The following is an 11,464-nucleotide window of genomic DNA, read 5'->3' on the forward strand; positions in this document are numbered from 1 at the left end:
AATATATGAAGCACAAAATAGACAATAAAAATTAGTCAAAGCACAAACTACATAATAAAAATAATGAAAACCTATTAAAAACAATAAAAAACAATTAACAATACGAATGTATACACACTAATAAACAATATGCTTCCCATTGAAAGTCCCTAAACAATACTCTAGTCCACAAGTACGAAAATCCAAATTAACTTCGACATAAGCTCATTTCCCTTAATGCTTCCAGCCGCTCCTCCTCCATTTTCCCCGCCAAGTCTTGAGCTGCCGAAACATTCCCCTCTTCAAGTTCTCCTTTTTCTCTCCCTCCCCCCCCCCCAGGACATCTTGGAAGGTGGGAACTTGTGGAACGCCCTCCAGGAGCTGCAGCAGATCATCATCACCCCCATCAAGGCCTTCCACGCCCTGCAGGCCATGGCAGCATCCAAGGAGAGCCAGCAGCAGCAGCAGCTGCCTGCAGAGCAGCGCGGAGCCACCAAGCTGTGTCTGGACAAGAGCGGCAACCCTTCCGAGGACAAGGACCCGGCCACCGACACCTTCCTGCCCCCGACAGGCTCCCCTTGCGACGGGGAGTCGGGGGCGGCGCCCATTGCCGAGGGGGACATTGCAGGGCAGTTCACCCGGGTGATGGGCAAAGGTGAGGGCTCCGGGTTGCCACCAGGCCTGAAGCGGTAGGATTTGCGCCGCCCAGTGAACCCTCTTAACACCTCACGGTCCCTCTTAGGTTTAGGGTTGGTCTTTGGAAATGGCCAGGTCTCCGTGCTAACACTGCTTTAGTCCTGCAGGGCCTCTTGGCTCAGGGCCCCCAAAGTTAAAATGGACATGCAGACCCCTCCGGTTTCCAAAGACCAAGGGGACGGCCACCTGTGAGATGGGTGGGTGATCTGAAACTTAGCAGCAGCACTTCTTACCTCTCTTGCCCTGACCTAGCCACTGTGATCCATGCGACGGTCACCTCCAGACTAGATTATTGTAACTCACTCCATGTGGGGCTGCCCTTGAGACTGACCTAGAAACTTCAGCGGGTGCAGAATGCCACGGCGAGATTCCTTACAGGGTCCTCGCCGTGGGATCACATTCATCCAGTGCTATACCAGCTGCACTGGCTCCCGGTGGAGTACAGGATCAGATTTAAGGTGCTGGTTTTAACCTTTTAAGCTCTATGCAGCCTAGGACCCTCGTACCTTCGGGACCACCTCTCCTGGTATGTCCCACGGAGGACCTTACGGTCTTCAAACAAAAACATCTTGGAGATCCCGGGCCACAGAGAGGTTAGGCTGGCCTCAACCAGAGCCAGGGCCTTTTTGGCCGTGGCCCCGGCCTGGTGGAACGCTCTGTCACAAGAGACTAGGGCCCTGCGGGACTTGACATCTTTCCACAGAGCCTGCAAGACGGAGCTGTTCCACCTGGCCTTTGGCCAAGGCACAGCCTGACCCCCTCCTTTGGTAATCTTCACAGAATTCTATCCCAATGGTTGCCATTAATTTGATTTGAACTGATTTTATAATGAATTGATTATAGAATGCTGTATTACTTTACTGTTGTTAGCCGCTCTGAGCCCGGCTTTGGCTGGGGAGGGCGGGATATTATTATTATTATTATTATTATTATTATTATTATTATTATTATTATTTGGATGCAGGAAGCTAACAGCAGTGAATGATAGAAAGAAATTGAAGAGGCGTATCTCCAAAGATGGATGTAAGACACTGTAAAATATAGAAGGGTTATGGTAGCTATGAGAAGAGGGTAAAATACCGTACTTTTCTGTGTATAATATGAAGTTTCCCCCCGAGAAAATCATGTCCAAAATTTGGGGTTGTCTTATACACGGGAAAGATGTCAAGTCCCACAGGGCCCTATTCTCTTGTGACAGAGCGTTCCACCACATCAGGGCCACGACCGAAAAAGCCCTGGCTCTGGTCGAGGCCAGTCTAATCTCCCTGGGGCCTGGGATCTTCAGGGTGTTATTATTTGCAGACCTTAAGGTCCTCCGTGGGACATACCAGGAGAGGCGGTCCCGTAGGTACAGGTGGATCCTGTACTCCACCGGGAGCCAGTGCAGCTGGTATAGCACCGGATGAATGTGATCCCGCAGCGAGGACCCCGTAAGCAGCCTTGCCACGGAATTCGGCACCTGCTGGAGTTTCTGGGTCAGTCTCAAGGGCAGCCCCACGTAGAGCGAGTTACAAAAATCCAGTCTGGAGGTGACTGTCGCGTGGATCACTGAACCTTTTTCTGACTGCAGTATCCTTTTTGAGGCGAGGCGACCACAGCCACACACAGTTTTCCAGTTGTGGTTGCCCCGTAGATCTGTGTTAATGGCGTTACGACAGCAGCAGTTTTATTTTCAGTTCCTTTCTTCCACTTTCCCCCGCAGTGTGTACGCAGTTGCTGGTCTCCCGACCGGACGAGGAGAACATCACCAGCTACCTTCAGCTGATAGAGAAATGCCTGATGCACGAGGTAGGCGTTGGGCTTCCCGGAGAGGGTTAGGGCCCCATGTCCGCCCGCCCTGCCCATCCCAACTCATGCCTGCCCTCCTGTGCTCTCCCTCCAGGCTTTCACAGAGACGCAGAAGAAGAGGCTCCTGTCCTGGAAGCAGCAGGTGCTAAAGCTGCTCCGGACGTTTCCCAGGAAGGCCGTGCTGGACATGCAAGGCTACCGTCCGCAGAAAGGGTGAGTTCAAGTGACAGGATTAGGCCAGGAGGGTCCTGGGTTAGGCAGGGCAGCCTCCTGCCACACAGGGTTCTAAGGCTGGAAGCTAGGGTTTTATGCGGCTGTTGTTATTATCTTGTTGTTGTCGTTTAATCGTCTCCAACTCTTTGTGACCCTACGGACCAGAGCAAATAATAATAATAATAATAATAATAATAATGATAATAATAATAAATATATTTCTAGCCCGCCCTCCCCAGCCAAGACCGGGCTCAGGGCGGCTAACAACCAATAATAAAAACAATAACAATAATAAAATAATAGTAAAAACAATAATAAAAACAACATTCCTGTCTTCCACTGCCTCCCGCAGTTTGGTCAAACTCATGTTCGTAGCTTCGAGAACACTGTCCAACCATCTCGTCCTCTGTCGTCCCCTTCTCCTTGTGCCCTCCATCTTTCCCAGCATCAGGGTCTTTTCCAGGGAGTCTTCTCTTCTCCTGAGGTGCCCAAAGTCTTGGAGCCTCAGCTTCAGGATCTGTCCTTCCAGTGAGCACTCAGGGCTGATTTCCTTCAGAATGGAGAGGTTTGATCTTCTTGCAGTCCATGGAACTCTCCAGAGTCTCCTCCAACACCAGAATTCAAAAGCATCTTTATTATTAATTCAAATTATCACCATAATTCAAAAGCATTGTTATTACATTACTATTTATTAAATTTATTGGTTGCTCTTTCTTGCCAAAGGCAACGCAAAGCAGCTTGCAAGCAAATACTTCTGCTCAGAAGAGCAACACTTTCCTTTAGTGCCTTGCAAGCAGCTGAGGTACTAACTGCTATTATGACAAAACATACCTTTCTCTCGCTTGCTGATGAAAATAGAGCCACAACACTGTCAGAGCTGTCTTGGAAGCAGCTGCCTAAGTTCGGGAACGCTTAAAAGGGTTGGGGCATTGTGGCTTAAAGAATTCTCTGAAACAATACAAATGACTTTCCACCTTGCCTGAAAAGGAGGGGCAACATCTCGTCAAATTATTCCTTTCATGCTTAAGGGAAACTGTCGTCGCTTAAGTCAGCATCCTATGAAAGCAATCCCCTATTGTGGAGTTGGTAATAATATGTAAATCTGAACTGCCTGGCTCTCTAACAGTTTTGATCAAAGCCATTGATCGGTTGACAACCCTATTCAAAACACGGGAGAGTGGTTTGCGTGGGCTCGCTTTCTGCTGCCTCCTGGGGCCTGCTCGTCTTTTGGGACTGCGGTTTACCTTTTGCGCGGGTTGTGTGTGTCTGGTCTGTGTAAGGAGTGGGGAAAATAATAGTAATAGTAATAATAATAATAATAATAATAATAATAAATTTTATTTATATCCTGCCCTCCCCGGCTCAGGGCGGCTAACACCAGTAAAATTACAATAAAAACATAATAGAAAAAAACACTTTAAAATACAGGTTAAAATGCAATTTAAAATGCAGCCTCATTTTAAAAGTAGCCCATAAATCAAAACCGCAAGGGGAGGGAAACAGAAGGGTCAGACTGAGTCCAGACCAAAGGAAGCCATTGTGCCAGGAGAAGACCTCGGGCACACCAGGCTCCCGCTTTTGAGAAGGTTTCTGTGTTTAAGTCAGACTCCAGCAGCAGAACTCCACCGCCCCTTCCCTGTCAGCTGGTGTGGGCCCCTGAGATACGTTCAGCTCCATCCAGGTGAGACATAGTGAGACATAGTGACCTGTGGGAGGGTGGCAGCCAGACGGACATTCAAGACGAGACAGAGGACGAGATGGTGGGACAGTGTTCTCGTGTTCTCGAAGCGACCACCATGAGTTTGACCAAACTGCAGGAGGCAGTAGAAAACAGGAGGGCCTGGCGTGCTCTGGTCCAGGGGGTCACGAACAGGCAGACACGTCTAAAGAACTACTCAGTCAGACCATTGGTCCATTGAGCTCAGAATTGTCCACACTGACTGGCAGTGGTTCTCCAGGATTTCAGGCAAGAGAGTCTGTCCCAGACTGTCCATGGAGGCGCAGGTCAGTTCTGTGTCCAGGGCATCTGTCTCCCAGCTCCATCTGGTACGCAGGATGAGACCCTCCCTGCCCGCAGACTGTCTCGCCAGAGTGGTGCATGCTCTGGTTATCTCCTGCTTGGACTACTGCAATGCGCTCTACGTGGGGCTCCCTTTGAAGGTGACCCAGAAACTACAACTAATCCAGAATGCGGCAGCTAGACTGGTGACTGGGAGCGGCCGCCGAGACCATATAACACCGGTCCTGAAAGACCTATTTTGGCTCCCAGGGCGTTTCTGAACACAATTCAAAGTGTTGGTGCTGACCTGTTAAACCCCTAAATGGCCTCAAAGACCCAGTATACCTGAAGGAGCGTCTCCATCTCCATTGTTCAGCCTCCCAGACACTGAGGTCCAGCTCCGAGGGCCTTCTGGCAGTTCCCTCATTGCGAGAAATGAGGTTACAGGGAACCAGGCAGAGGGCCTTCTCGGTAGTGGCGCCCGCCCTGTGGAACGCCCTTCCAGCAGATGTCAAAGCGATAAACAACTATCTGACTTTAAGAGGACATCTGAAGGCAGCCCTTTTTAGGGAAGTTTTTAATGTTTGGTGTTTTATCGTGTTTTTAATATTCTGTTGGGAGCAGCCTAGAGTGGCTGGGGAAACCCAGCCAGATGGGCAGGGTAATAATAATAATAATAATAATAATAATAATAATAATAATATTTTTATTTATACCCCGCCCTCCCCAGCCAAGGCCGGGCTCAGAGCGGCTTACAAGCAATAATAAAAACAAGATGAATGATTACAACTTAAAAACAAAAATAAAATACAGTGGTGCCTCGCAAGACGAAATTAATTCGTTCCGCAAGTCTTTTCGTCTTGCGAGTTTTTCGTCTTGCGAAGCACGGTTTCCCATAGGAATGCATTAAAAATCAATTAATGCGTTCCTATGGAAACCGCCTACAGACCAGGTCCGGGGACAGTCTGTCCCCCGACCTCTTCTGAAGGCTGGTGGGGGCGAAAGTCTTTGCTCCCCCCCGCCTGCCTTCCCGGGACAGCGGAGACTTCTCCGCTGTCCCGGGGCGGTCTTAAAATGCTGGCGGGCGGCAGCGAAGCCTTCGCTGCCGTCCCCCAGCATTTTAAAAGCCCCTGGGACAGCGGAGCCTTCCCGGGGCGATCTTAAAATGCTGGTGGGCGGCAGCGAAGGCTTCGCGGGCAGCAGCGCTGCCGCCCGCCAGCATTTTAAGATCACCCCAGACAGCGGAGACTTCTCCGCTCCCGGGGCGATTTTAAAATGCTGGCGGGCGGCAGCGCTGCTGCCCGCGAAGCCTTCGCTGCCGCCCACCAGCATTTTAAAATCGCCCCGGGAGCGGAGAAGTCTCCGCTGTCTGGGGTGATCTTAAAATGCTGGCGGGCGGCAGCGCTGCTGCCCGCCAGCATTTTAAAATCGCCCCGGGACAGTGGAGGAATTATCCGCTGTCCCGGGGCGATTTGAAAGCCCCCGGGAAGGCAGGCAGGGGGGACAAAGACATTCGCCCCCCACCGGCCTTCAGAAGAGGTCCTGGACCTCTTCTGAAGGCGGGCGGGGGGCCAAAAGTCTTTGTCCCCCCTGCCTGCCTTCCCGGGAGAGCGGAGAAACGCAGCACTGCGTTTCTCCGCTCTCCCGGAAGGCAGGCAGGGGGGAGCAAAGACATTTGCCCCCCGCCCGCCTTCAGAAGAGGTCCAGGACCTCTTCTGAAGGCCGGTGGGGGGCGAAAGTCTTTGCTCCCCCCCCCCCCCCGCCGCCTGCCTTCAAAAGCCATCCGGGATAGCGGGAAGCGCTTCCCTGCTATCCCGGACTGCTTTTAAAATGCTGGCGGTGGGGAGCAAAGCCTTTCGGCCCCCGCTGGCCTTCCTGGACCTCTTCTGAAGGCCGGAGGGGGGGGAAAGGCTTTGCTCCCCACCGCTAGCATTTAAAAGAGGTCCCCGGAGATTTCCCTATGGGCTTTCTTCTTTCGAAGCAAGCCCATAGGGAAATTCGTTTTGCGAAGCGCCTCCAAAACGGAAAACCCTTTCGTCTAGCGGGTTTTTCGTCTTGCGAGGCCTTCGTCTTGCGGGGCACCACTGTACAACATTAAAATAATGGAACATTAAAATATTAAAATGTAGCCTCATCACAGGAGGAGAAGGAAAAGAAAGAAAAGAAAAGAAAAATAATGAATTATTTTATTTTATTATTATCCCAGGCCTACCAGAAGAGGTTGCCAGGGATTGAACCCAAGTACTTCTGCATGCAAGGCAGATGCTCTACCTCTGAGCTATGTCCCTTCCCCAGGGTGCCCAGGGCTGCTTTATACTACAGCAGTGGTTCTCAAAGTGGGTGGTACATCCATACATAATTTTCTTTGTATGCCGCCTTTCCTTAGACAAAACCACGCTCAAGGCAGCTTACATTATCAACAAGATTTACATAATTCCAAACCTGGCAATAGCGCTCCTAAACCATAAACGAAACCTCAAAAAGTATACAACCAAATGAAACAATTTCCACATAATTCGTAGTAAGGTTTGAAATACAGATACAAAAAAATTAACATCAAAAACAGCAGCAACTGGCTCCCCAATGAAAAACCAAACCCAAAAGAGTCTGTTCAGCAGCCTCAGCTTTTGTAGCTGGAGTCAGTCCGGGCCCTGCCATCTTAGGCCTGCAAGGCAGGGAGGCACTGGGGGTGCAAATGGCTATCAGATTTGAAGTTTTTAATCACTGGATTGGGTTCATCAGCTTTGTTGAATTACTTAAACTAAATGGTTTGAATCAGGTACAGTGGTACCTCGGGTTACATACGCTTCAGGTTACAGACTCCGCTAACCCAGAAATAGTACCTCGGGTTAAGAACTTTGCTTCAGGATGAGAACAGAAATCGCGTGGCAGCAGGAGGCCCCATTAGCTAAAGTGGTGCTTCAGGTTAAGAACAGTTTCAGGTTAAGAATGGACCTCCGGAACGAATTAAGTTCTTAACCCAAGGTACCACTGTATTGAATAAATGTGCAATTAATGGTTAGCGTTTTGAATTTTATTGTGTTGTTATCAGTGGGTCATGTGAACCGCTATTCTGTATGATGCTCTTTCTAGCGTGGGGTAGGGGGCACTCGGGGTGATATTCTGGAACCAAGGGGGCTAGTGGCCAGAAAACATTTGGGGACCACTAGAGCTAAGGTAACAGTGGCCAGCCTTATTGTGAAATTCTACCTGTATTCCCAAGTGATGGTACTGACTTCTCTCTCTCTCTCTCTCTCTCTCTCTCTCTCTCTCTCTCTCTCTTTCCCCCACCCTCCGCTTTGGTACTCTTCTAGATGGGCCTTTGGTTCCAATTCTCTCCCCATAGCTGGATCTGTGGGGGTGGGGGTGGCCCGCCGAGGACAGCGGCAGTTCCAGATGCCCCCCCGCGCCATTCCTCCCAGCCGCCTGGGGATCCTGAGCCCTGTGGGGATCGGCGGAGTCTCCCCGCGGCATGCCCTCACCAGCCCGAACCTTGGGAGCCAAGGGCGGCAGGTAAGAAAGGGATGGGAGGGAGGGAGGGTTCCCTTTATAGCCCTGCGCTAAGGTAACAGGAAGGGACGCAGTGGCGCTGTGGGTTAAACCACAGAGCCTAGGGCTTGCCGATCAGAAGGTCGGCGGTTTGAACCCCCGCGATGGGGTGAGCTCCCGTTGCTTGGTCCCTGCTCCTGCCAACCTAGCAGTTCGAAAGCACGTCAAAGTGCAAGTAGATAAAGAGGTACCGCTCCGGCGGGAAGGTAAACGGCGTTTCCGTGCGCTGCTCTGGTTCGCCAGAAGCGGCTTAGTCATGCTGGCCACATAACCCGGAAGCTGTACGCCGGCTCCCTCGGCCAGTAAAGCAAGATGAGCACCGCAACCCCAGAGTTGCCCACAACTGTACCTAATGGTCAGGGATCCCTTTACCTTTACTTAAGGTAACAGGATGCCTCTGAAAGGCAGCCTGGCCCCCTCTCCATTAACCCAAAAGGGCTCCTTCAGAAGGGGGCATTCTAAGCCGCCTTACTTGTGCCGCTTGGTGTGTTTTGAAAAGGGGATTTCTTACCAGGGACATTCAACGTGCTCTGTTGTGGAAATAATCTTACAGGGACATAAGCAGGGAGCAAAATGCGTGGAGTTGCTTTTTTCTGACAGCACCTTGCAAAAAAGATGTTTGTGGAAGGAAGGTCTCGACTGTGTTGTACTCCGGTGCAACCCCAGGGGCTTGGCTGACAGCCTATCGCAGGGGTAGCCAGCCAAGTGCCCTCCAGGTATTTTGGACTACAACTCGCCTCCTTCCTGTCTGTGGCCCCGCAGGCGGCAGCTGTAGCCCCAGACACCTAGAGGGCACCAGGCTGCGTTTTAGAGACAAGGGAGATGGAGCAGCCCCCGTATTAGCATCACTGCATATTCCATGCAGATGGCAGTTTCTAATAGTAATAGTAATAATATTAATAATAATAATAATATTAATAATAATAAATTTTATTTATACCCTGCCCTCCCCTGCCCTCAGGGCGGCTAACACCAGTAAAATTACACTGAAAACATAATTGGGGCGGGGGGACAAAAAAAATTAAAGTACAGGTTAAAAATACAATTTAAAATGCAGCCTCATTTTAATATTAGCCCATAGATCAAACCCCTAAGGGGAGGGGAACATAAGGGTCAGACTGAGTCCAAACCAAAGGCCAGGCGGAACAGCTCTGTCTCGCAGGCCCTGCGGAAAGATGTCAAGTCCTGCAGGGCCCTGGTCTCTTGTGACAGAGCTTTCCACCAAGTCGGGGCCAGTACTGAAAAGGCCCTGCCCTAGTTGAGACCGATCTAACCACCTTGCAACTTGGGACACCCAAAATATTGTCATTTGTGTAGCTTAAGGTCCTCCACGGGGTATACCAGGAGAGGAGGTCCCGTAGGTACGAGGGTCCTAGGTCGCATAGGGCTTTAAAGGTCAAAACCAGCACCTTGAACCTCACCCTGTACTCAACCGGGAGCCAGTGCAGTTGGTAAAGCACTGAGTGAATGAGATCCCGTGGCGAGGACCCTGTAAGGAACCTCACCATGGCATTCTGCACCCGGTGGAGTTTCTGGGTCAGCTTCAAGGGCAGCCCCGCGTAGAGCGAGTTACAATAATCAAGCCTGGAGGTGACCGTCGCGTGGATCACTGTGGCCAGATCAGAAGTGCCCAGCCGGGTCAGCACCCTGGTCTTGCAGTGACCAGGCAGGTGCCCCAAACAGAAACCTGCAGGCGAGACTTATTTGGGACATGCCAGACTTCACCCCTCTCCCTCGGCTCCATGACAGTAACTTACCTACTGGGAGGAGTGGTTTTTAGTGTTTGTGTGTGTGTGTTTTGTTTCTCCGGTTTGCCCCCCTGTTTAAATCAAATTCTTTTTTCCCCTCCAAGAACCTGTGGTTTGCCAACCCCGGGGGCAGCAACAGCATGCCGGGCCAGAGTCGCAGTTCTGTCCAGAGGACCCATTCGCTCCCCGTCCACACATCCCCCCAGGCCATCCTCATGTTCCCACAGGGTGAGTCAGCCAGATTCTTGCCTTCAGTGTCAGGAAAGGGGCATTGGCTTGGCCATTTGGTTCTTCTCAGAAAAAATTTAGCCACAAACAAAACCGGCACAGCGCTGGAACGCAGGCAATGAGTGCCACTGGGCACATGCAGACTGCTTTTTCCTTGCTTCTGGGTAACTAACGGCGGCTCATAGAGCAGCTGCTGCAAGATCTCACTGCAGGACTTAAACTATGGGTAGGTTAAACTAAGGCCTGGGGGCCAGATCCAGGCCAATCGCCTTCTGAATCCAGCCTGCAGACGGTCCGGGAATCAGCATGTTTTTACATGAGTAGAACGTGTGCTTTTATTTAAAATGCATCTTTGGGTTATTTGTGAGGCCTGCCTGGTGTTTTTACATGAGTAGAATGTGTGCTTTTCTTTAAAATGCATCTCTGTGTTATTTATGGAGCAGGAATTCGTTCATTTTCTTTTTCAAAATAAAGTTCAGCCCCCTGCTGAAAAAGTTTACTGACCTCTGACTTAAACCTTTGTGGAGGCAAGGGGGAGCACTGTCCTTGCCCACTGACTTTCCCACTGACCAAGCATACAAGACTGGATACCTGAGTCGGGGCCGAGTGTGAGACTCTTAATCACAGGGTTGTGGGTTCAAGACCCCTGTTGGGAAGAAGATCCCTGCATTGCCGGGGGTTGGGCTAGATGACCCTCGTGGTCCCTTCCAGCTCTACGTCTCTTTCATTTTGTGAACCTGGGTCAGAATGGGCAGTGACCGCCTGCGATTTCGTTTCCCCCCTCCAGATTGCCAGCTCCCTGGAACAGACCTGGAGATCAACCCTACGCTGGAGTCCCTGTGTCTCAGCATGACGGAGCACGCACTGGGCGGTGAGGGGATTCTTTGACTTTCATTCATTTATTCACTGCATTTCTAGCCCACCTTTTTCTCCAGCGACTTCAAGGCGGCTTACGCCTCATTCAGCCCCCACAGCAACCCTGCAGGGAAGGCTAGGCTGAGAGGCAGCGACTGGCCCCTAAGGTCACCCGGGGGGGGGGGCTTCATGGCCAAGGGGGGCGGGATTCGAACGCTGGTCTCCCAGGCTCTGGTCCAATACTCTAACCGCTGCACCACACCAGCTCCTGTTTTTATTACATCCAGATTCCCACCTTTCCTTTTACATAGTTTGAGACAGTTAATATTAAAATATTTTAGAAATACTAAAAGCACAATACAATCTATTAATAAAGCTTGTTGCATTGGGAAAAAAAGAAAGCACAATA

At 50.7% G+C, this 11,464-nt stretch overlaps 1 protein-coding gene across 2 annotated transcripts in view; it reads left to right on the top strand.

Moving 5' to 3' along the window:
• The window catches only part of SAMD4B (sterile alpha motif domain containing 4B), a 34,761-nt gene that overhangs the window by 22,652 nt on the left and 645 nt on the right, over positions 1-11,464 (top strand). For both annotated transcript variants that reach the window (XM_083753843.1, XM_083753844.1), the window contains exons 7-12: positions 319-634; positions 2,378-2,463; positions 2,558-2,676; positions 7,990-8,188; positions 10,077-10,200; positions 10,988-11,071. In XM_083753843.1, coding sequence (XP_083609969.1) covers positions 319-634; positions 2,378-2,463; positions 2,558-2,676; positions 7,990-8,188; positions 10,077-10,200; positions 10,988-11,071 — 928 coding nt within the window. The remainder of the gene's footprint in view (positions 1-318; positions 635-2,377; positions 2,464-2,557; positions 2,677-7,989; positions 8,189-10,076; positions 10,201-10,987; positions 11,072-11,464) is intronic.

Source organism: Podarcis gaigeae (genome assembly GCF_964106915.1).
Source record: "Podarcis gaigeae genome assembly, chromosome: 8".
Taxonomy (NCBI): Eukaryota; Metazoa; Chordata; class Lepidosauria; order Squamata; family Lacertidae; genus Podarcis; species Podarcis gaigeae.